General features: G+C 43.5%; 1 protein-coding gene across 5 annotated transcripts in view; it reads right to left on the bottom strand.

Moving 5' to 3' along the window:
- The window catches only part of FLI1 (Fli-1 proto-oncogene, ETS transcription factor), an 89,337-nt gene that overhangs the window by 26,358 nt on the left and 36,531 nt on the right, over positions 1-26,448 (bottom strand). For all 5 annotated transcript variants that reach the window (XM_040615930.1, XM_040615931.1, XM_040615933.1 and 2 more), the window contains 3 exons: positions 12,678-12,889; positions 3,935-4,089; positions 384-587 (listed from right to left, as the gene is read on the bottom strand). In XM_040615930.1, coding sequence (XP_040471864.1) covers positions 384-587; positions 3,935-4,089; positions 12,678-12,889 — 571 coding nt within the window. The remainder of the gene's footprint in view (positions 1-383; positions 588-3,934; positions 4,090-12,677; positions 12,890-26,448) is intronic.

Genomic DNA, 26,448 nt, shown 5'->3' with positions numbered 1-26,448 from the left:
TAACTGCAAAGTTATGGAATAATTTGCCCATAACACATCAGTTAATGTTTGGTTTAATCTTCACAGCAAATTTATGTATTTTTATCATATAGCCACAGATGTTTTTATTATCGTTAAGAGTATCTAATCTTCCTAAGAGCCCTGCTCAGTTCTTCACCTCTCTGATAGCACCAGTAACTCCATCTAAGTTAAAATTAACTTTCCAACCCACTTTTTATTCCTCCCTTCTTTGTTTGTTCTCTCTGTTTGCCTTTCTCTGTTCTTTTTCCCTCACCCTTGCTATTATTTATTCTGCAAGAAGAGCCGCAGAAGTCAAATACTCACAGCAGCTTATCCTACCAGCAGATCGTGCTAAGGCTGGGGGGAGTTGGGGCAATACTTACTTTCCCTGAGGTAACTGAGGTGAGACAACAGAACTTCTGTGTTGTAGAGGGAGGTGGTTCGGAGGAAGTCGTCCTTGTTCATTTTGCAGAGCTCCTTGCCATCCATATTCTGGAAGATGGTGGTGTCAATCTCCATTAATCCATACTCCTTTATGGCCCATTCCAGCCACTGGCGCACATGTTCCTGGGTCCACAGGGTGGGATCTGACAGGAGAGTACAAAGGAAGGTAACACTAGACTCAAGCCTCTAGAACTCACTGTAGCCCAGCCAAAGCATTAAGCATTGTTTCCAGAACCAAATGTATTTAACTTTACTGATCCCAATGCATTTTGCCAAGATGAACAAGGACTGTGCTATAACAAGACTCAAGGCGCATAAACTGATCACACCGACCCTCTGGCAAGGTGAATCCTCTGGACTGTCTCACACCTGCCTGAACCTTATACCTGTGCTTGGGAACAATATTAGTGACATTTGATGGTAACTTTTCTCCCTCTGGAAAAAAGCTTCTAAAAGCAAACTCATCCCTTAGAAAGGGTACGCTTGTCACAGCTTTGGTTCTGCAACGCTATATAATTACATCAGTGCTGTATAAGTCACACCATCCTTCGCAAGTGCATTACAAAGTCCCAACAGATGGCATTTTAAAGTCTGAGGATGGCGGTATTTATGGTCAGCAAAGGGACTCTGAAAAAAAATATTATTGCTTAAACAGAACAGCTTGCCATGCATCTCTGAGTCACATTTGTTCACCCCGCTGACAAGAATACAATTCTACCTCCGCTAGCCCTGTAAAACCAACACAGCTATTGGAGGGCAATGTGGATTTTATACTGTCTCATGCATCATTATCGACTGTCAGCAAAGCTCCAGCTGTGGAATCTTTATTACTAGCTATGACGTAAGAGAGAGATTGAACCCGGCTGGAGCTTCAGACCCCATGGTGATGGTTTGCTGCATCAGTAGTTAAAAAAAGAAATCATCCTTTGAGTTTTGAAAAGAGCATTAGATCAGAAAGACCCAGCAAGAATTTGTGCCATGATACCATTTTACAGAGTCATTTTCAGCGCATATCTGCATTTTCAGATGTTTCCTGTGCTGCTTCTCCCCATGTATCCCATTTCAAAATTTAAGCTGCAAATTCATGTTCCATTGCAGCTGGAGAGGATTGCAATGTCAAGCTTAAACTTTGGAGATGTTTAATCTGTCCATCACAGCTGGTACATTCCTCTAAGATAAACCTCAGACACCTCAGGTCCCGAGGCAGCTGAGAAAATGGATCAGAAGCATGTAGCCATCTCACAGCTGGTAGGATGTGCTTTGGGGAGGGACAAGAAATGCCTTCACCACACATTTCACAAAACAATACGTTGGCTCAGGACTGTAAACTCTGTGTACTTGGCTGCAGGGGTACCTTGACACAAAAGGTCAGGTAGTGGCTATGCCTGGTGCATTCTTGGGCACCGGAGTTCTAGAATAACAACATGAAACGGAGAAGTAAGACCAGGGAATACTGAAATTATAACCATGACATTTCCTCATTGAATTTCTAGTAAACCTGGGTTGCTTAAAGCTGAAGTCTAAACATGGAACTTACAGCCCCATACTTTTGCGAGTCTGCTTTGGGAAAGCAAGATGGATTTCCTTTATGTTTTGGCAATAGCTAATTTAAATTCTGCTTTCTAAGCACTGGCAAAAAACTGCAAATCTTACAATGCAAGTATTCAAGCGAGGCTTTTTTTTTTTAATTGAAAGAGTTATTTGTCTTGAGATTTGAAAAAAAACCCCAGCATTTAGATGGCATATTGAATTTGTGGTCTCCTTTAAACAAACACTTTTGAATTCTTTTGAATTTCAGATATTCATTCAGCCTATTTATCACTGCAAAAGACATTGAACGGTCTCTGAAAAACTGCCTTCTTAAAACATGGCTTAGAGTTCATTATTATTACTATTGCAAGTCTAATGTGACATTATTCTTGCCTATCTTCACCCTAATGCGCTATAAATCTTTACTCTGGATTATATTAAAATTTCCAAATGCCTTTCTTGGATGAATTGGGCCTCATATCCTGCAGCCAGAGATCTGGGATGATGTTCATTATTGTCTTCCAAAGTCTGGTAAATCACTGCTATTTCACAAGTATCTCAAGGTTTTGATTTGTGGCTGCTCATGAAGGGGGGGAAAAGTCCTTTATTCACTTCCCTTCAAAGAGGAGATTTTAAACCTTCTCTTCCACTGAGGGCACTAAAAGTAATTCCCCCTATTTCAACAATGCCAAACTTTAGCCCACCCTTGATCTTTTTAAATATGTATAAATAGCATGGTGAAGAGCAGGATAAATGTTCACTCTCTGGTATCTTTAACAATATAATAATTAGTTGGTATCAACTAGCACCTTTCTAGGCAATGTTGATCCTGAAAACATATCTGATGCTGTCACCAATTAGGTTAGCAGGTCTCTCGAAGCAGATCCTAACAAGGGCTTAAATGGTACTTTGAGATTTGCTGTCAATCTTTTATTGGCTTCCCTTCACTGCATTCAGTTCAAGCTTTTCCTTTTCATCCTAAATGGCAAACAAATGCTTGGAAATTGTCATCTGTTCGTGGTCAAGCCATGATCAGAAAACAGAGCTGAATTCCACGAGTACATTTCTTTCTGCCAACAGTTCATCTGCTTGAATCAGCTACAATCCTCGGTGAAACCCTCACAACACTGCACCAGGCTGCACCCCTTGAAATCAGTGGAAGTTTCAGTACATGAACTGGGAATGGATTTGGCCCGTGATCTCTCTCTTGCTGGGAAGTTCCTGGGCTAGCCCGTTTATATCTATGGTCTTTGCAGGGAAAAGAGTCCCTCTCGTTCCAGGTTCAGACTTCACCGGTTGCCTGCCACAGCAGCTCTCATGTTTGACTATCCAAATACATCTAACGCATCCTGCCAATTTCAGACAGCAGATGTGGATATCGAATACAAACAGAAAACTGGACAGAAATGTTTCTGTGTAACAATTTTTGGAAGGATAATGTAGTTCCTGCAGAACCTTATTTTTCTGGTTTTCTACTTCTAACAGAAAAATGAAAACAAAATAGCTCATTTTGAATCACTATGACATGAAAGTACATCTGGATCCTGCAGAGCATCATGGGAGTTATAATTTGGGTCCACTTCATGCTTATTCTTGCCTATGAACTGTGCTCTTTGATCATACCATGCATGTCCCAAGAAGCACTGCAGATTCTCCTCTAACATATGACAGGAGAGGGATGTGGTTCAACACACCAAAACAACGCTTCATTCCAGGGGAAAAAAATAATAATAAAAAAGAAGCAGTACTAATTATCCACTTCTTATTCTGATTCAAGATTGAACATATACTGGGACACGGGAAATTCCACTAGCAGAAAGTCTGATATTTTCTTTACTTTTTACATGGTTTGTAAGAAAGAGAATTCATCAGCGAGCGGATAAACAGGACTTATCTGTTCAGCTGGATATTTAAGACAATGCAAGGAAATATGGCACAAAGAGTTTGACAGTGGTGGTACCTGCTGGGACAATGACCCTCCTCTCATTGGTGGTCATGTTGGGAGGAGGCCCGTTCTTCTCATCCATGTAGGTGCTGTAACTCATTGGGTTGGACTCTGTCCCTGCTCCGACGAGTTTGCTGCATTTGTTCACACTACAGTCTACGGGGGACTCCCTGAAATGCGAAATGAAACAGATGACTTGTGATTAGTATGCACCTTTCATCCCTGCTGTAGCAGAAGGAGGTTTGGGTTACAGAAATGGCAAGTATCCCGAAGGCAAAAAGTTAAGGGGAGTTTCTTTACATTTGTGGCCTGTCACATGAATGTCATCAGGTGACCTATGAATCACAGGTCTCATGGAGGGGATCTCTGATAATTAAACCAGTTGGAGGAAAGAAAGTTGGAGGTGCAAAGAATGACTTCCAGACAAAGGCAATGGTAGCTGTGAGGTTGCACTCAGTACCTTTGAAATACCAAAATTCACAAACCAGAAAGCACCCATCACACACCCCTCCTCCTTCATCCTTTATTGCTCAGATGCATTTTAGCAACCCTTCAGATACAGCTTGGTGCTCCTAGGAGCCCTTGTTGGACTGTTTCACTCTTGCATTGTGTTAAAAACACTGCACACAGTCTTTCTCTTACAGCAGAGTCTGTCAGTTGACAGAAAGGCTGTACTCACCACCTCATGACCTAAGGCATTTCTGCAGGGCTAATCAGAAATACAGACAGACACACACACCCCTTGATTTCATTAACAAAGAACACAAAATACTCATGCCAAAATGACAGGATAGTCCCAGGAGAATACTACAATATTAGCATCCTATCTAAAGAGCCTTATTTATACAGGGCTGAATGTATCTTGTCTGTTCTTAGCAGTGAAACAGTCCAAGGCTTGTCTGCTACTTGGATAGGAAATCTAGAAATCTGAGGTGGCTTAGACGTGAGTCAAGAACTTCAGACCACAGAAACAGTGTGTGAAAAGGCTCTGGCCCCAGTTTTACTTCTGAGGTGATGGAGTGATGAGGAGGGAACATTTAGCAACTCAGGTGGCACTGTGCTAAGGCCTGGACTACATGCAGACCCTTGGCAAGCAATAGGCTTTCTCTGTCCTGCTCTGGGAGAATTATGAGCCTCCAAACCACAGATAGGGAGCACAGATTTTGTTTTTCTCCAGCTGCAGTAGTAACTCATGCTTTTAGCTCTAGAGGTCACTTAAAATACCAGCCCACAGGCTGCCACACGCACACAGCACATCTCAGCTCCGAAGAATGTGCCAAGGAAGGGCAGGGTTATCACCCTAACCTGTACAAGGGTGCATTAGTATGCAATCGCTATGCAAAGTGAGCACAGAGGCCATATCCAGCGCAGTTGAGTCTACTGCTTTAATCATACAGCTGTCCTTCTTCTCTGCCAGATGCGAAGTGGCCTGGGAGGAAACCGTTCACTGAAGGGTAAGAGCTATGACAGTGCACCAAATCCCACCCTCCGAGTTCAGCTGGCAAGACTTCCAAGATTGGACACTAAACAAATTTGTTTCTTAATCTGAAGGGGGGGGCGGGGAGAAATTACTGAAATTCAGTTATCATGGCTGGGAGATAAATGCTCCACCGAGATATTCTAAGGCAGATGGTAATTTTTTCCTCATGTCTTACTGAGGGAATGTTGCTTGAAAATGGAAATAAGATGTATAACTTACACATGTTCGAATTTAAGGTTTTACTATTTCGCCTACTGTTTTTCCAGGCAGGGAACCAAAATCCGCCTTCAGAGAGGCAAACTGCTGAAGGTTTAATGTCCCCGTGGCAGTCAGAGGAGAGTCTGAGCAACTGCAGGGACACCAGGGTTTTCACAGGGAATGTGATCATTTCTAACTTTCTGTTGAAATACTCTGTGTCAGGTGTTAAATGCTACCTGTACTGGCAGAGAAAAAGCCCTGAAGCAGCACAAGGGATCTTATTCTTTCCCAAGGTACACGCTGTCCTGAGAAGACTCAATGAAACAGCGAAAGCATCCGTACTTCAAGGTGTCAGAGGCTGTTCAGCTCAGGGTTCACCGTCCCTGGGAGGTGACCACCTCCTTGCTTGGAGACCAGCTGCTGACTTTAAATGGTGTGGGCAGCCCAGCTGGTGGGGCAGACCCGAACACACACATCCCCATGTACAGACTCCCACCTGCCTTTGGGATGAAGTTCTCCCTCCTTCGGACACAACAGTCAAATTTTCTTTGCTTTCCCTGCAGCACATCCCAGGCGCCAGCAGTGCCAGCACAACTACCTGCTACCTAAGGTCCTTCTAGGGGGTTCACTCTCACCCCCTTGCTCTGTAGTAAAATTTCCCTGAAAAATAACCCCTGCAGTTGAGATATGCGCTATTCATGACAAAATAGCTACACATACATAATACTCATACAGAACTATAGGATATATCCAGACTGAGATAAAAAACATCTTCTAAAAAAGCTGATCTGCCTAGGATCTGCCTTCTACTGGCATGAAATGACTCGCGTGAAATGACTCACATGAAATGACCACAGGGTCCTTGGCTCTCTCTATTCTCCCTGCTAAGCATCATGCACATTCACATGACGGATACAGCGAAGTAACAAAAATAACACCAGTGTTGTAAGATATCTCCTCGGTGGTTTTGTGATGATCTTTCACTTTACAGACTCTTGGTTTGGCAGTTGGGACCCTGCCTATCCTCTGCCTTGCTCTGTATGTCTCGGCAGCCAAAACCAACCAAGTATCAGAGACAGATCTGAAAAGAAGTTTAAAGGACTGAGGCGTCCTTACCAACCACTGATCTACCATGGTGGGAAGAGAAGCCACCCATTAATCCTGCAGGGCATTAAATGTGCTCCCTGTACCTGACAGGGTTGTGTCCGTGTGGCTGTATAGATGCCTCCCTTCCCTCTCAGAAAGTTTTCAGGATGGTTGATCCAGAGCTAACCTCAGTGGAAATCTGATAGCAGAAGGACAGGCGTAACTGGGAATAGCATCACCAAAGCTTAACTGGGCAGGAGACCAAACTGTCTTTAAGAAAAATACCATGAAATCTTTAGTGACGGCAAGTGGGAAGATCCTTATTGTTTGTGTCCTCTGTAACCCAGCCTTTCCTACCAGATCCAAATGGAGCCTTTTATTGGGAAATAAGGCAGCACTACCAGACTGAATCATCTTTGCAGCTCCTGGACACCCGTTTCTGTACTGCCCCAACCTAAGATGAGGGATTTAACAGTAACCCAGCAAAGGTAGGTGTAGCAGTGGGCAACACAAAGAAGAATTCAGTGTGGGGAACAACAACAGTATCAAATGAGAACAGGGAGCTGCGAGCCATGAATAGTGTATTCATTGAATATAGCTCCTTTCCTAGTTCATGCATTACCCACAAGCAGACTTAGATTTATATAAAGAATTCCTCATTATTTGAAATGGTTTGTGCAAGGGGATTTCAGATGCCAGATTAATCCTTGACTTTTCAGAGAGACTTCAGACTTTCAAGTGGTTATACACGCTGGACTTGCTCATGTTCTGGGCAGAAAACGTTGTAGATCTACTAAGGTAAATGGATATAGGCTGCTTTCACAAGATCTCTTAAGTACATTCACTGTGGCAGTGACAGAGTCCAAGGAATATGAAGCAGTACTCATTTCCACTGCCCGTCCACAGACTTTTCATTCCAGCAGCTCCAGTAGCAGTCTTTGGGGATGCCAAGAGCTTGGTGTTTTGGGAAAGTTTATGCTAGACCAGCCAAAATGGACAAGCAGCTAGCCTGGCATTGACTAATAAATCCTCTGTACAGCTTCAGCCTGTGTTCCAGATACCTGAAAATAAAATAATTACTGTTCCAGGGCCTCTGTCTAGGAATCACCTTTGGCTTTCATTCGAAAGAGCAAAATAAGGGATTTCAGTGATTTCTGTACCTGACTGAGCTGCGGTCAGTGGGATATTTCCTCCTTCTTTCTATCCCTTTCTTCCCATCCTTTCATTCCTCCTCTCTTCCTGTCTTTTTTTCTGTTTAGATTTGCCACTTTTTGGTGTAAGTCCCCATTTGCTCATCTTAGCTTTAATCTTTACACTTGAAATTAGATTTTGTTGTTGTTGTTGTTGTTCAATGAAGGAAGTAAGAAGGAAGAGACACTGTGATGCTGCTTGTGGTTCCCTTTTACGATCAGGGAACAAAGCTATCAAGGCAGAATCGCAGCTCCTCATCTTTAACCCTGCCTCACACTGCTCCAAGGAATGCCTTTTACACACTGAAAAAGACTGTAACTCTGCCAGAAAGAAGGGACAGCTGTAGAAAGGCAAAGACTTACAGGTTACAAAACTCAAGCTGCTTGAGGAAAGCACAGAGGGGCTCATAGGGTCTCAAAGAATCATGTTTATCACATACAGGTAAATGCAAACAGTAGGTAATTACACAGTCTGCTGCTCTGGCTGGGGACTGGAGCAACGCAGTGAATCCCACTAGAGGGCTCACACGCCACTTAAAGGGGATTTTTATTCTTCTAGGCATCATACATAGTCCTTTTGTTTTATTTTGAGAAAATTATTGTGGCATTAAAATGTTCTGAGATCCCTGAACCTTAGCATTATTTTAATATTCTGAAGCAAGAGAAGGTCTCCAAAACGTTTTCAAAGCACTGACTTAGCTGGACAAAATTCATAACTTCAGTTGGAATTACGCACTGAAGTTTGCCCTCACCCACGCCCACATCCAGCATATTAGAATATTCTTTCACATTTGAAGAGCATACAAATTTGTAGCATCATTTTAACGTTCGCTCTCAGAGTTTAGCTACAAATGCAGATTTGTAGTAGCTCAGTAAATGCAGTCAAAATTTGGAACACCTATTTTTTGGTTCACTCTGCATTTGGAATTTATGTAGAATATAAGAAAAATCTATTCCTAAAATGGACTTTAATTTGGGTTAAACTTTAACCAGTGTTTATCTAAATAATCCTCCTCTCCTCTATTCATTGGAATTTAAGATGTGAAAGATTTTTTTGTTTGTTTTTTAAAAACATAAATGATTGTATTTATATCACAAAAGCATCTGAGGGTCCCAACAGAAATCCCGGTCTAGTATGTTGGAAACTGTATAAGCACACTGCAGGAGACAGGTCTTTCCCTGAATTGACTATAAACAAAATAAGGAAAAGACACAAACTCAGCAAAGAACAAAGTTTGCAAGCCACACTTCTAGTTTCCAAATGGATGCAAAGGGAGATAAACAATATGCAGAACATCTTGCAGTAAACCCACAGAAAAGCTGGACTTGTATTTTTTGTGTGCAACAGATCAACAAAGACAAGACCATTTCCCTTTCCCAGTGCCTAATGGGGTGTAAGAAGCATAAGAATTTTAATTTTTCTGTGCTGGATTTTAAATGCCTTGTGTTTGGACACTGATCACTGTGAAACATGAATGTAATGCTGGGTTTTGTTCTGAGCAAGCAGCCGTCTGTGAAGGCACGGACAGATTTTGAGGCCATATACTTCATCCAGGTCTGATAATACTAGAAACTTCCACAAAATTTCTACTTCTGAATCTTGCAATAATACAGAAGTCCCATCTCCTCCCCTAAAAGATAGAACCCTGCCGCTGCCTGAACATCTGTACATAGTTAACATGCAGGTATCTGGGGAATTCTTTCCACTTTGGGAGTAAACCAGGAAAACCTGACATGGGTTATACAGCTGGTCAGGGTTTCCATGTTGGCTGGCACTTGGAGGGACGGCTCTGCAAAACAAGCTTGGAGAGGTTCCTCAAAGCCCCCTTCTCCCACCCTGCTGAGGACCAAACCAACTCATCACACTACACACCACAGCTGTCAGACCTGCTACTGGTTGCTAAGAAAAAGAAGAAAAGCTGGACACTTTCTCTTAGCGACACCCACCTCCCTCCACTGTCAGGTGTCCTCTAGCTTTATCACTCCCTAGAGTACATAAACCACTCTCTCAACAAGCAGAAAACACTACCACTTCAAGTACAGGTGAAACACAGAATAAAGGCTGCTCCCTCTAATGAGGCAGCTGGAACCCGGTAAGAGAGTGTGCTTGAAAAACAAGAGGGAGAAGGAGAGGCAGAGAGGGAGGGGGAATAGGGTTTGTTATTCAGTCTGCAGTTCAAGTTAATTTGTATTGAGATTGGTGTTTGCTGCTCAGATGTTGTGTCAGTTTTGCCAGGCAGCTGATGGGCAGAGGAACAAGCAACTGGAGTGGCCCAACCCATAACAATGAGCAGTGATGGACATGCAGGGGAAGGGCGACTTCTCAGCCATGAATAGGAGTAAGTCAGATGAATGTCCTCGTTTCTTGGGTGGATTGGAGCTCTTGTGCTAACAAGTTAGCAAAAGGAAAGGCTGGAAGCTATTTCAGTGCTTAGTTCTGACATTCAAAACAGGTTTTCCTGTTTTTCTAATAGGTTGGGAAGTTGTTGCCCCTCTTTTAGAGAGACTGAGGACACTTAGTTTCTGCCTAAGAATCTCGTAGTCTTGAGCAAGCCCATAAAGAAGTATTTCCTTTTTGCCCAGAATAAACACACCTCTGGAGGGCCTTTCTCCATGGGTATCAGAGCACTTATAATTGTTAATAAATCAGTTTGTCAAAACAGTATTATTTCCCTTTTTCTTCTGAGTGAATGAGGAAACTGTAACACAAAGATCACAATGGAAAGACAGCCCAACATATTCCATTCCCAAGTACACGCGATACACATACAATGAGGGTGTTATGTAGACTTTTGGACATACAAGTACAGAATTCTGCACATCCACACGTGCAGAATCTACACAGAACATGTGCCTACAGGATCTGAAAAGCACAAATACATGCTACCTGTGGTAGTTCAGCAGATATGACAGGACTACTTGTTCCCTTGGCCGTCCAAAACTTGCTAGAGAGAGAAAGACAAAGAGCTTAATGGGAGGAAGCACTCTTGGTCTGACAATAGGGGTTTGAGCAACAGAAGCAATGCTACAGAGGGCTTCCTCACATGATCGTGGAAGAGTGTTGCCTCTGCCGTCGGCGAGGCTGACCTTGCCACCTCGGTTCTTGCGACTGGTTCACCCCTCTGCGGGATGGGGAGGTCAGACCTGCACAGCCCCATGCACAAGCCTCACTCATTTGGTCAGGATCCCACTCTGCATTGCCCTCTTGAAGATTTTAGAGGTAATTTAAGAAGACCAGCCTTGGTAGCCAAAGGTAGTCCTAGTGATAATCAACAAAACCCAACCCGCTGGTACTTTCAAGATCCATCCTTTTGCCTGTGTCATCCAGGGATGGTTTTTTTCAGGAAATAACTAATTTTCCCTGTTTCAGCCTCAATTCTGAGATTGGAAACACTAGTGCAAAAATCCGTGTAGTTCTTATAAAGTCCAGAAATGATACTAAGGAACAACCAGGGCAAGATCAAATTCAGTCTACAAATCATCACCATCAAAGACCAACTGACGCAAAGACTTTTATCTTATAGTAAAATCAGCATCTACTCTATACTTACGAGGAAAAAAAACATGCTGCTGTTTGAAGTCTTTAACACCATCTTCTCACTATAGAAGTTTGAAAGTGCAAGGCTGCTTTCTGTTTCAAACTCTACTCTTTACTAGATTCTCAGAAACCAGAAAAATAGGCTGTTACAGAAGCCCTAAGCTAACCCTACAGGAGAAAATCCCTTAATTGTTTAACTGGCCTGTGTTAACATTGTACCAATGTTAGAGATGTTTGTGAGTTTGAAAAGAAAACCAAATTTAAAATTAATATGAACTCGAAAACGTATTGCTAAAAAGTAAAATAGTTTTGCTTTATTGTATATATTTAAAACTGGAAAAAAATTAAAATTGCTGCATCTGAAGATTTTGTCCAAGAGGGTGAATTTTTTGCCTAGGCTTTGGACTTATAGACATGTTTTCAAAGGCAACAGCCTCAGCTGGGATAATAAGTTGTTTTCAGGTCTTTGAATTTGTCATTGAACAGGGAAATGATTCATCTCCCCCAGCTCTAACTACAGTGAAGGGGGGCAGACCTCCTACCTCTTCAGATAAAAGCTGTAGAGGATACATCATGACCAGTGTCCATTTGATGGTTAATATCGCTGCTCAAATATACTCCTGAACTCTCTTTCTTACCAGTGGTGGCACTTATTCGCACAGAAGATGTGGGCATACGCCTTTTGTTTTGTTTCATAAACTGCCATAAAGGACCTCAGTTTCCTTTTTCCTTTCTCCATCAACTAGCTCTCCAGTTTCATATGGTTGTTACTGCCCTAGTGCAGCATGAACCTGGTTGCAGATACAGTAAGAAGTGCCCTCCAGTGAAGCCCACACAGCCCAGTAGCGCAACTTTCACTGGCTTCACTGGCTTCACTCTGGGGCACTGTTATAAACATCGACTACTACTGTATGTCTGAGTCCATCTTCAAGAGCCCCTTGAACCATGGCACATTTGTGGGGTGCTGAACCAAGTGATGAAATGTGCGATTTACAACAGTGTTTGCAGCATGAACTCTGTCCTGGCAGTCTCATGTCCCAGTCTGTACAGCGTTCATGGAGACTGGTAGAGATGCATACTGCAGAACTGCAAGAGCAAGATCCTCAGGCCAGTAAAAAATGGGTGACAGCAGAGCTCTAGGGGGAGCAGGATATGGTCCTACACAAAAAGTGGAGTTTGTTGAGATGCAGGACAAAAGCATGAATGGACAGTACGTGCTTTGCTTTTATTTAAGATTCCGTAGATGTGGAAAGAATCTTTCCTTACCTTGATCCATTCATGTGGTCATATTCCCTTTTTACATTGACCCGGACGGGCTGATTAATCCACTCCTGCTGGGGAGGCAAAGGGTTGATTTTGTGCGGCTGGCCATAGTCAGGGTTCCCTGAGGCTGTCATATCTGCCTTGGGGAGGTGAGTGGCAGCGCCGTACGTAGAGTCAAAGAGGGACTGGTCGTCGCTCACCACCGACAGAGCCTCCTGAGGAGAAAAAAACACAAGTGCTCAGAGTCATGACTAAACTAGCAACTCCACTCTTATTCTCTCTTTGAGCTGGTGAGCACCTGCAAGGGCCCCACAGCTGCCCAGCGCTGTCTGCCATCTGCCAGGATTGCAGATTGAATCAGATTCTTTGGGGTCCATTAACCCATATGCAAAACCAGTGGGTTGCTTTGCTAGCTGCTGCATCGCTCTGGGTGGGGCAAGAGTTAAGGTTAACTTGACTTCTGCAAACGGTAAAGGTGGCTGCTGGGTGCTGTGTTCTCCTTGCTTGCTGTGAGCAGCTTCATCTGCAATTTCATATAGTTACCTGCCCACCTGCCTGCACTTGCTGGTCCAAAACCAGCCAAAGAGATATGTGGTATATAATATTTCTGGAGTGTCGTTTGAAGGTCTATACATCTTCGTTCAAAGGGGTTTGTGTGGTGTTTATATTTTGAGGTTACTAGTGAAGGAGAAGCAGTTAGTATGGGTCAGAGTTATGGGTGTTAGTGGTGGGATGAAAAATGCATTACTTTACACTTCTTGTTTATTTTGTGGGAAGTGTAGGACTGGTGAGTTACCAAACTGTGCATTTCTAGAAATGCTTAAAAACAGGAAATTGTTATCCTTTTTTTTTTCCTGTTGAAACTCCAAATGTTGACAAAAAGTTGTGACTATCGATTTCCTTGCGTTGATGCACTTGAGTTTTTTAAATGAAGCATGCCAGGCTCATAAAGGCCTTGGCACAGCCCTGCCTTATTCAAAGTGCATCTGACAAGGTCTGCATGTTCTCTGTGGAGCTAAGTTAACCGCACATAACACAGCTGCCATTATGGCTGGCAAGCCAGAAACTGAACGAGGAACCTCCCAAACTAAAAGCACACACTACTTTAATGTGAGTCAATAGAGCAGAGCTCCGAAACAAAGGCAGCAACGCTTACCTACTCTGTGGACTGGGCATTCAAAGGACCTGTACCACTGATGCGTCTGCCGCAGTGGGTTACCCATGAACAGACAGCTACCAGCTTTGCTTTGAAAGCTGGTGTATTTGCTAAAAATTCACAGGCCACTGTCTCAATCATGAGCTTTCAAAAATAATAAACTATTGCTTTCTCCCCACCTCCCCCCAGCAGTAATTTCTGAGGTTAGTTTTACAAATTCTTCCATAACCAGGGAGAGAAACAGAAATTCTGAAAACTTAGAAAAGTGCAGCTGCTGGAATCCTCCAATTACACGAGAATCTAAGTACAAATCAGATATTACCAGGCTCATGATATCATCACAAGAAATGTCAATAGTTAAGGTCTAATGGGTAAACACGAGAATCCCTCTCAGCTTGAAATTAACCCACTTAGAAAGAGTCACGTCAGTGCTCTGCATTTACAAATATCAGCACTTTTCTAGCTCTGATCTTGGATCACGTAACAAAATCAAATAATCCTGAGTAGCCTAGAATTTAAGTGGGCCTGGCTAAGCCTGAATTTGGAAGAACCCTCAAACATCTGCACAAGTTCTGCTGAAGTTACAGTATTTGCTGTAGCAGAGATGGCTACATACTTTAAACAACATCAATGAGAGCTTTTACCCCACGCTGCCTAACACTGACTGTTGCAAGGAGCTCAGACTGTGTTCATCCTTTCCAGCACGTTCTTCTTGGTGGATGCACAACCTTTCAAAGATGCTCCTTCCCTTTTTCTGCTTTAATTAAAGTAAGCTAGGGAGTGGAAGGTGCCCCTCGGAAGAATTTCCTTGTGGTGTAATCCTGTATGATTACAGCCTTGTGTCAGAAACTCCTTAAAGGGACTGAGACTATCTCCAGGCTATAAACCTTGCCTGTGCAGAAAGGTACAAGAATGTGAGATCTTCTGGTGACAGCTCTTAAAAAGAGAGCAAGCCTTTCCATCAGAGGTAAGGATATAGCGACTTACTGCTTTGCTGGTTTACTGAAGTCAGGATGTTGGGCGGGGGTTCCTAAATGACACATCTTCTGTAATTCTCTGCTTCCTCCCAGTACTAAATACGTGGGGTTCCCTATATTGTGGCATGAGGTGGTGGGTGAACCCCAAATATCTGGAGAGATCCAGTCTCAGCTATGCACCTTGCTGGTCAAAGTCAAGGGAACTGTGAGTACCACTGAATTCATGAAATAAAATTTAAAAATGTTTGTGTTTGGAGTTTTCCGGTCTAAAAACACAGACAAAGTTGGGGTTTTTTTAGGGAAACAATATCTGGGAAAATTATTTTTCTGCCTAAAAGCCATTTTTTTTCTGAGGAAAGGTTCTGATGGGAAAAAAATTAGAAAGCAGGGATCTTTCTGGCTATCCCCCTACCTTCCCTCTGCCCCGAAAAAAAAAAAAAAAACCACCAAACATGAACACACCCCAAAACCCAGCCCTGGACTAGGATCAATGATTAGGGCTGCATCCAAGTACAACTATCTTTACATACACAGGCAAACACGCACTTTTCTCTGATATACAGAATATCTGATGGAGAAGCCTGCTGCCTCAGATAAGCATCTTCCTTGAAAGACAAAGCGGCTGCTAGGCCCTGCCTACAGCAGCAACTGGCATTAACGGGGGTGATGATAAACCCGCAGGCAGGCAGCCGTCCCACCGAGCAGCTCTGCGTTTTGCTGCTTGAATACATACAGAATGCAAACTCTACCATCTTTAAAACTGTCACACACAGGAAAAGAAATTCAAATGCGATGGCTGCTATCATCACAGGCCCAAGCAGTTACTGAACCAGGAATTGTTTGAGCTAAACCCCTGAGTTAGTTACAGTCACAAAAGCTACAGAGTAAAGGCTCTGGGGGAACTGAAGACACACAGAGCAGATCAGGCAGAGATAGCGGCTTGTAACACCTGCTTAGGATCCGGGTCGTGCATGCAAATAGCTAACAGCTATTGCTGATTGCATGCAAGGGAAGTTGGGTGGCATTCTGCCAACCCCTGCTGCAGTTCAGCCTCTCCATGCTGTGTACATCTACAGCTTGACAGAAAAACAAAAGGGTCACAAGCAACAGGTAGCCTTTGGCTGGGGACCACTCTGATAACACCCTAGCAGGGAGAACCACCTGGGACTCAGTTTAACTCTCTTAGAAGAGGACAGAGCTCGGTGACGTTCAGGCTACAGACCCGGCTGGGGAACGTGTGCAGCCTTCCTTGCGCTCAGTCGGAGATCTGCTCGGCTAGATCGAGTTTTGAAGGACTAGTCTGTTCAGGAAGTGTTTGGCTGAGGAACAGATCAGCAGTTAAACTGAATACCAGAGGGCAAATTTCTATCCCCTGGAATTGAGAGCTACTTAGCGTTTGGTGACGGGCGACTGGGAAAACATATCAAGGTGTTAAAGGTGCTAACATAACCTAACCAGACAGGCCACAGCTCGCCAGGGTTTCCCCCATGCTGTTGCCTTCCGGGCGGTGTCCTTGAGCTGGCCAGACTGAGTCTGAGACAGGGGTCTTGTGTGTATTATTCTGGCATATACGTTACATTATATTGCCTCTGGGAATAGGCTAGCTTCAGTTTTTCCAGTTTTTAATCACATTCCTGGCATAAATGTGGCCAGTCCTGTCTATGGCAGCTTGCGGCGCGGTGATAGGCAAGTTCAACTCCCTGTGAAGCACAGCCCCAGCCTTTGCAGGGCAGCCCACCGCTGAACTGCCGCAAATGAAAGGCTCCCATCGCTATGACTACTGAAACAGTTTTGCATAGAGCTGGCGCGCGGTTCTGGATCCCTCAGACATGAATTTGTGGCACGGCTATTATTAATAACAGTTCATAGTTGTAAGAGGTTGAATTCACAGTTTTTTCCTTTTTTAGATGAGCCATCTAGATCCAGGTCCCAGGTCTAGGTGCTAAAGTGAGGTACACTTTGATTTTGTCCCAGCGTGCTGCAAGAAAGCCGGTCTGTTGTTCTGGTTGCAGAGGTAGCACAGTGGGGAGGGCTGACAGCCCACCAGTGCTTCAAGCAAGATATCCTGTCTACTTACTGTGAAATGGAGATGGCATGCAAGCTTTAGAAAAAGTTTTCACTTAGTTAATGTGTTGAGCAGGACATTTGAGCTAAGTTATGAATGGAAAGGGTCTGAGAAGCAACCCCTAGGTAAAAATCAGGGACAACTGTGCAATGCAGACGTATGATCTGAAACATCAACATTTACCTTGATATTCTTTCATTCACAGCCCCTGACACAGTCTTTGTTGCACTAATGACTGCACTAATAATAGAACTAGCCCCAGGATATTCTAATGCCCTCACTAACCTCTAGAAGTTTGCCTTGGACAAGGCCCCTAAAAGTTCAGGTTTTTAACCTTATCCAAAGTTCACTGGCAAGGAAAGCTCGCTAGAAGTTCCCAGTTCCCTGGGAGAAAGGTCATGAAAACAAGAGCTGGCGAGGTGACAGTAGTCAGTGCTTTCATCCCAGGTATAACTCAGTGTCTACAATAACATCTCTTTCCAGGTGCATGCAGTGCATTTTCACTGAATATTGACTTTGAACTCTTCACATTCATTTTTCTGGCCATGACCACATTTAAAAGGCATTGCTAAAGATCAAAGGTTCATCCTCCTCCACAAAGTCTGACTTAGAAGAAAATGCTGAGCACTTGAACCATCATGCCATGCATGGAAAGATTACTTCCACCTCTAGAGGGGTGACTTTTTTTCCCCCTTCAATAATATTAAAAATCACTCCTGAAATATTTTTGTAAAGAGAATGTTACCAGTATAGACCCACTGTTTGAAGACCCCAGACGTATGATGGAAAACACCAAAATATGAGGTACCAGCAGCCTTGCACATGGCTTGAGGTTAGCACAGAGGATCTATTCCTTGAATAAAAATTACTTTGGCACTGCGGTTTTACAAGTCAGCACTTCTGCTGCCAGCATCTCATACAAGCAGAAAAGAGATAACATCAGACTTACAAGAAAAAGAGTCAAATATAAAAATTAAAAAGGAGCAGAGTCTGTGTTGATCTTGGGGCAGCAAATTCGGATGGATTGGGTACTGAATTAGGAGGCAGGAAGGCAGAGCATTACCCTCATCCTTGCCCTTGATCTTTGGCATAACCTTTAGTGAAGCATTCCCTTGTCCGTGCCTTTTTTATCCTCCAGTTCTCTGTTGCCTTGATCCCTGCCCACTGTAAGCTCTGTAGGGCATAGAGCCTTGTCCAGTGCTGTTACTGGGACACAAACAGGAATCTTTTGGATAATTCAAAGCAAGGCCTGGACTGCAATCCTATACTCTAATATATCCCGTCCTAACAATACACCTAATCAAAACAAAAAGAAAGACCTCGGCAGCTTTTTCAGCACACTTTTCCTGAGGTTTGCTCATGCTACTCCACCTTCCTTACAGGATATTATGTGATTGGTGCAGGGACTCCACATAACTCCCCCTGGAAAATTATAATCATAGGCATTTTATTGCTAACAACCACAATCCAATCTTGTGCCCTTCACAATCAATTTAAGGCCTGCTTCTACAGCAGAGGTTTTGCGGGCTGCAGCTAGCACCAGAGATCCATCATAACACTGTAGTGAAAACAACAGGCAGAGAGCACTCCTTGCCAAAGTGCATTGCTCTTTACCGCTTCTATCTACTTGCAACACTGCACAGTGACTGACAAACTGTTCTGGTCACAGTATTTTCCCGCTGAGCTAATGGCACTCGGGTTGTGGCAGCGCACATGCTGATAATCCGTGCCGCAGAGCTGTCTCTGCCCTGAGCAGGAGGGACGGGAGGAGATGCAGCCTTGCTTTTCCTGCTGCAGCAGGGCTAAGGATTAAGAAGGCAGCAGCATACCTTTAAGACTGTGTCAAAGTTTCTGCGGATTTGAGGCTTTCCTTGTGTATAAAGGACGGCTTTCATTTAATTATTTTGATGTCATCCCACACTGCAATAATTTTGTGCTTACTGCGCACCGGAGGCTTGCTCGAAACTACAAAGCAGGTTAACTACCTGGAGAAGTTGCAATGCAAGCTTTCCTCTGCAGCTCAGGCTGCCTTTCTTTCACTTTCCACCCAGAGTACTACATCGAAGCATAACCTGGCAGTCTTAGAATATAGCATAATTTCTTCACAATTCAGATAAATGGGAAACCACAACTTAATAACTCATGCTACAGGGAACCAAAGCAGGAATAAGATAGGCATAAACAGCGAAAACACACGGAAATTAGCCAGCTAAAAACTATGGCAAAATGATTTTGCAAAGTATCTCATAAGGAAATACATCTCTTTTTTTATTATTTTTAAATTCACTATTTCCATGAAATCTCATGTCAAGTGTGTAAAAGAAGGCTGCTAAAATAAATGCTTTATTATTTTGATCTCAAGATCCCAAAAATCTGACTCAAAAAGGAAAAAAAAATTAAATCATGCTTCTGTCCTTCACTTTTCAGGAACGCACTTGACTTCATGCACATGTTTATAGGATCTGGACCAACAACTTTTTGTCTCAGCCCAGACTGCACATAAATTGGTTCAGAGCCTGTTTTGGTTTGTTTCCAACAGGCTCAATACCAAATGGGAATAACCAGGTCACAGTATTCCTCCCCAGCAAGCTGCTGCGTTAGGGCTGACGATAAGGAGGCTTAGGAGCACCAGCCCCTGCAACATGGGAAATCTCCAGAGGTGCCTCCGTGCGGTCTCAGCACAGGGCCAGGAGAGGAAGTGAAAAAAAGAAGAGAACCTGCCCAAACTACTGCTGTGGCCTCTTGACCTCTTAAAAGTAATATGGTGAAATCTGAGGCTAGAGAGAATGGACATGTCTGATAGACAATCGCATCTCCGTTATGTGAGTTCCTAAATCCTGGAGGTGTGCTGCAGCTCTGCCTTTAAAGAGAATGGCAGCTGTACTTTGGAGCATGCCACATCCCCACCAGTCTCCAGCTGGCTTACCAGCATCCCTGGGCCTATAGCTAGGGATTTCCCTGAGCACTCCTGACCTCTCAAGAGCTTCACAGCCTCCTGGTACTGATGCACACTGGGAGGAGCAGATGAGGGGTCTGCCCATTAGCAGATGAGGGACAAATCACAGCTCCTGGCTTCTGCTCCCAGAAGGTTTGAAAGAATTCCTGCCCAGTTCTGCTGACCAAGACAAGTGAGATAATTTAGGATAAGTACTGAACCTTAAGGGTAAAACATTAAGCCTGTTAACAGCGCTGGAAGCTTTGCCATTGGCATAGCTTGAGCCAGGTTTTGTTTCTCAGCAGCAAAGTTCACTACAAAAGGATTTGCCTCCATGAATTAATCAGCATAACTCTGCTGAGTCGGAAGGGCTATATGATCTCTCAAGATCTTTTCCGAATCATGTCATGTTTCCAGAAAATCAATCAGCCTTTGCCATGTATTAACACTCTCCTCGGCCAGTTTACTGTGCTTATATCACTACTGATCTCTGCCCACAGCTTTTTGCTCCAAAGTTGCCCACGCTCACTAAAAATAACTTGACGCTGCGTGGGTGATTGTTTTCCAGAGCTGGGCAGTCAAATCCACCTAGCTCTAATTCACCTCCCTTCTTTTTCATCACCCTTGTAAAATAATTGACTTGCATGGAGCCAATGCGTTTGTAAACAGAGACACATGGATATAACTGTGAACATACACACTTCAGTAAATATTATTGTAGCATTTTTATGGTCTTTTCTGCTGAAGACACATGGAGGGAAACTGCAAGATGGTTTCAGTCTGGCTTCCTGACAAACCCAAACTATCCTGAGGAATAAATGCAGTCTACTGCTATGCAGAAGTTCTGTGCTGAGCTCAGCTTTGTCCTGAAGCACCCACTGCCCGACTTCTTCCTTGATGCAGTGCCAGGGGCTGCTTTTCAGTGGCAAATGGTTCATCAGGAGTTTGCAGACCCACCAAACACTTTGTTTCAGAAAACTTGAGCTCACTTTAAACTGCATTTGCCTATTGCAGTGGCGTCCCCATTTCCCCCAAAGGAGAGCTTTTTCCGTGGTATTTTCACTCATACCAGAAACTGAGACTATATAACAATACTGCTGGTTTTGTTTTCCATATGCAAACAGCAATTAAATCTTTTCAATAAAATTATTCACTCTAGAAAGGAAAACAATAAAATGAGAAACCCAAAACACTGGGGGGGTGGGGGGTAGGGGGTGGGGTGAGGTAGGGTATGTCATTTCTGTGTGCCTCCTCTTTAGCAGGCTGCCTGGGAAAAGGACATAAAGCAGAATCTTAAAAGCATGAAGGGATAGGTGCAAACCACAAAATCTTGTCTTTTCAGTTTGGGTTCCTACTGCCAAAGCACTGAAAACTGCAAAAAGAGTGTTCTCCCAGGAATTCAAGATCTGGGAGACAGCAGTTTAGAGAGTCACAAATATTTCAGGTTCCTCTGAGCTCTGACTCACTGCTACACCAATGCCCATTCATTATTTTTTATTTCACTTTGATACCATTGTCCCAGTTACATTCACAAACACCGCAATCGTATCCTGTTTTGTTCTCTGACACCATTCCCTTCACAATCGCAGGAAGCCCATCAGGAAACATTCATCGGGTGCTGTTATGTTTCCATCCGCAGAGAACAAAACATGCACTTTCAGCCCAAGATGACTTATTCCAGACTAAGGAAAAACAACAGCATGAAAGAATCAAAGCAGAGTCTCCAGGAGAGAGCGCAGTGTGTGCTTCTCCCTCAAAAAAGGGGTAGGAGTCCTGAGCAATGCTCAACGCCTCTTACCTAGGGAATGCTTAGCAATGGAAAGGTTCAGCCAAAAGGAAATAAAAGGCATAATCCATCACTGACATCTACAGTACGTATTGCAAGGTCTGGACACTATATCAGAGAGGGCAAATACAAGTCCAACACAGTCCTGCAGCTGAATCCTAAACCAGATGTGGCTTGAGATTTCAAGCGTTAGGACTTGAGTCTATTTGTGTTCTGGGTTTGGCCCCAGTCCCTGAGCTGTGTTTGGATTAAATCTGTGTTCAGGGTCTCAGTGCTCATGATATTCAGAGCATAAATTCAGTATTTTAGCCCAGAGCTGGTTACTCCGGTTTGTTGTCAAGTGTGCACCACACAAAGTACAGAGATAAGAGCAAATGGGGGAGGTGGTTCAGGACTCATAGGAACCTACTTCTTCCCCAAGAAGCATATGCATACACTCGATAGAGCACTGCGAAACTGGTATCTGCCTCTTAACCATAAAAAATGGTATTTGCTGGGATGGACAAGTCCCGGGGTTGAGATTTTCAAAAAAGCCTGAAGTTACACAAATTGCGCTCACATTTAGCAGAAGTTGGGAGCCACAGTCCTTTGAATCCCTCTGAAATAGTAGCTTTAAACCTCATGGGAGAGACCAGCCAAAGGAGGAGCAGTTGGCAACAATGCTTGGACCAGGTTTTCCATTTCCTTTGCCCACTGATCCTGGCTGCAAACACAGGTGCCATCACTGCCCAGCTGAGTGCTTAATAAAGCTGTGCATTGATGCCTTCTGCAGCATACCCAGCTTCTGCTGGCTCCTTATCCAGTTCCCAACTGGTCTCCTCCACTTGGCAGTGGAACTGACGGCTGCCACCCTGCTGGGATGGCATGGATCTGTGTTTTTCTTGTGCACCAAGCCCAGCGCCTGTGGCTCCAGTGACGAGATTGTTTCTGCATACGCCTATAGGAAAAGCAGAGATTTTGTGAACAAGCCTGCTCGTGGCATTCCAAGGAAAACAGCTCAGCAGGATTACACTGAGATATTTTCTTTGTCAATCTGAATCGAGATATTTGAACAGGAAAATCCAGTTTACACCACTGGAAGTTCCCAGGGGCTTTTGATTTCTTTTAAAAGAAACACTGATGTTTTAATTTCAGTGCAAGAGAGAGGTCCTGGAAAGATTCAGGGATAGCCATCACTCTTATCTCTCAGACAAAAAGTCCAAATCCCATACTGGCACCATTACAATACACAAAGGAGCTGACAACGTGCTATTCTTCCTAGTGATACCAAACATCACAGGGAAAAGACTACCCTACCAACACTCATGTTTCAGGAGACTGCAACAGTAAAGTAGCTTCTGATGCCTAATGCTATAGCAAAGCTATTGCTGAAGACAAACATACGACCAAATATATAGGTCTAACTCCATCTCTGGTGTCCCATCTACTAGAATCAGCCAGTGAATGCTGCCTCCTGGCTAACTCAACAGCAGAAGATGTGAGAGTAAAAACAAACAAAATTACTCTTTTACAGTTGTGCTAATGTCCTCATGTCTCACTTTTCCTATCTGTATGATGCCTGTCCCCAAAAGAGCTCGGATTTTGTAGAGTGCTCCAACGTCCTTGGAAGAAGGAGGTCGTAGAAGTGACAAGTGTTGTCCTAGGGTAGAACTGCTAGACAAAAGCAAAATTTATTCTCCTCTGAGGCTGAGTAAAAAACTTAAAATCTCTTATCAGTAACCATTAACAGAAAGTCTGTTGGTTTTATCAGCATGGTACTGAGAAGGGCTTCAGGCCTTGCTTAGATAAATGAGGTCTCTAGCTATTAGGAAGTCTGCACCCAGGGATGGTTTTCCACACCTGTGAGTTCTATGGCTTCTTCTTCCCAGCTCCCCTGGGCCCTGGTGAAGCAGACCGGGGAGGCAGAGGCCACGAATGAGTTCATGGCAGGGAATTTCGAATGTTTTGCTGCAGGGAACGTAGGACAGACATGAAGCACAGGCTCACAGTGTGTTTGGGAGGGAGGGGACCGGGAGCCAAGGCTGCCAAGCAGTCAAATCCCAGCGCTGAGACCGACTCAGTGCTATGGCTTTGTGTAGGTCGCTTAGCTCTGCATCTCTGTGTTCTCTGCTGGAGGTGATGCTAAACACATGTATAGTCAAGGGCCAGTTTGCGGTTGATTCTGTCAGGCTTCTGTCATCTCTAGGGCACTATCCCTCAACAAATCCCCACCTGTAGTAATTAATGTGATGTTTTTGTTTTGTTTTGGCTTGGGTTTAAATGAAAATCATTAACTCTGACTTGATAACTGTGAAGTATGGAGCTGTCAGGCTCCTCCTTGCATAGCAATGTGTCTAATAGACAAAGCCAGTACCTCAGGGGTGCCGTGCAGGGAGACATGAGGTTGTTACATTAGTTTTACAGCACGGGAACCAATGCAAAGCAACCAAATACTCTGCTCAAAGTCATTTTGTAGAGTGTAGCTAAACTGAGACTAAACCCCGGGCCCCCCAAAAAGCTTGCTTTCCTATAGAGAAGAGGACTGCCTTTACATGCAACACTTTCTGATTTTTTTCTGAGACGGCTGCAGTGTTTTCCTTTTGCTGAAGCGTTTCTTACACTCAAATCATGCTAACATAAATAAGAAGCAGGCCTCTCGGCACATCTCCATGTTCTTAGCAGAGCTGATACCGCTGGTCTTATCTCTAACAGGGCAAGTCCCCTGAGCCGTGTTGAAAAGCCTTTTATCAGATGCAATTTAAAGAGAGTTCTTTCTGAGATGCAGTTCTGCAGCTCTGGCAGGAAAGTGGGGCTTCTGACTAAATCTCCTCTGGTTTTGTGAGAGAGTAGGACAAGGTCCTATTTGTGGGGCTGGCAAGACAGGGCTGCTCCTTGCACCTTCCCTGAAACAACGCTCTACTCCCTCCGTCAGAGGAAAACCCTGTCAAAAATGGCTTAACGATCTTCTAATATTTCCATGCAATTAAAGGCCACATCTGTCTCACAGACCCCGTCCTCCTTTGCTAATGTACAGACATGAACTAAACAGTCTGTCTTGTCGATTCGCAGGGTAACAAAGGGGCCTATTCATAACACAGGCACTTTGGCTATTTTGTGTGTGTGAAATGAAATAGAGTTTGCATTTGGAGAATAACCTGTGTTGGAGCTAGCAAGAGATTTCTGCTCTAATAAATCAATCAGCTTTACCGGCTAATAAAATAGCCCCCCTCCTAATTCTGACTGTGCTAACCAGACAGCCACCCTACAGAGAGGCAACTACGGTTTCTGCGCAAAAGTGAGAACCTACGTGAGCTCGCTTTTAAAACTCTTAGGAGGATTAAAGAAAATAGGTATCAGCTTGGCTGGAATTTTTCAGACCACTTAAGAGACGGAATTATACCTGGCCCAAGGAATTTGGGTGTCACCTCTGCAGCCTCAGCTGTGTTACTCAGGGGGTACACGTTTAACCTCTGTCTTTAGCTGGCTCAAAGACAGGTTCAGTTCTGCTCTTGTCTTTGTTCAGTTCTTTCTGAAGAAAATGGCAGCATTGCAGAAAAAAAACCAACCCCACCAACCAACCACCTTTCAAAGACCCATTTCTGATTTGTTAGCGAAACTGCGGGCTTAAAAAAAGAGAACAAATTGAGGCACACGTTGGCACAGTCCCAAACCAATACCAACATTATGTTTTGCCCTGACTAAGAGTTTCAGGCAAGACCTGCACATATATCCAGATGGGTAGGGCAGTGCAAGGAATATATTACTGATTGTTTAACATTTTGCTTATAAATGCCTTGGGGGAATGGGCTTTTAGGGTTTGGGGTTTTTTTCTTTTCTGAGCCCAGCACCTTGGCACACGGGTCCGTGTTTGGTCACGGTCTGTATCTCTGCCATCTTAGTATTTTCACGATACAAATACATACACTAATAATGTTCATACCTCAACACACCTCATTTCCTTAGCTTTCAAGTGAACAAGTGTACAGAAAGCACAGAAAAGATGGTCCTATGACTTCAATACTAGAGTGATATTTGGGAGATGTGGGCTCCTTTACCATCTAGGCAGCAAAATTTTTGTTCAGCTCAAGTGAAAGTTCTCTTTGTAAAACGAAGGACAAAAGTGGGTGTCAAGGCCACAGGGTAAGAGATGGACAAACCTAGAATGTGGTGAGATACCGTTTTCATATCCTGAGGAAATTATGGAGGCTGTGAGAAGTTTTCCAATCCTGATGTTGGACAGAAAGTCAAAATTATTATCCAGAGATGTCCACTTTAAGTTAACTGAAATATTTTGTTTCAGATATTCTGAATGTTTCATTACAGTTTTAACCTTTTCAGTTTTCTTAAAATATTGCAATTGGCTTATGTTTCTAGATAGAGAGTAGTTTCAAAACAAAACTTGAGAAAGCACTAAGTAGGGCTTTCAACAAACTGTCAAAAATCAAACCTTCCAGTGAATAGGTAAGGCTTTGATAAATCTGCATCTTTCTGACAAAAAACACTAAGCTGAAAAACATCAGACCATACCTAACATGAATCTTCTTGTATACAACCCTGATACAAACACAGAGTGGATTCTGTTACAGCTTTTGGAGACAGGGCCAAATTAAGCCTTTTTAGGCCGGCAACCATGCCAGCAAAGTCAGTGGAAGTTTTGCCTTTGTCTTTGGAACGATGTACGATTGAATCTTCCGTGTAGCTGTTTGCATTTTGTGTGCTTAAATGAGAATGCATGAATGACTCTGACTCAAATCCACGGAGCATGCACTATCTGTCCCAAAAAAACCCCAATATTTAAGCAGTTATAGCCTGTAGGCTTTTAATGATATTTTAAAGACTTTATATAGACACCAAAAGAAGCAATTAGATGTTCAGA

The sequence above is a fragment of the Falco naumanni genome, chromosome 16 (assembly GCF_017639655.2).
Source record: "Falco naumanni isolate bFalNau1 chromosome 16, bFalNau1.pat, whole genome shotgun sequence".
NCBI classification, from domain to species: Eukaryota; Metazoa; Chordata; class Aves; order Falconiformes; family Falconidae; genus Falco; species Falco naumanni.
This window is presented reverse-complemented; position numbering and strand designations above follow the sequence as displayed.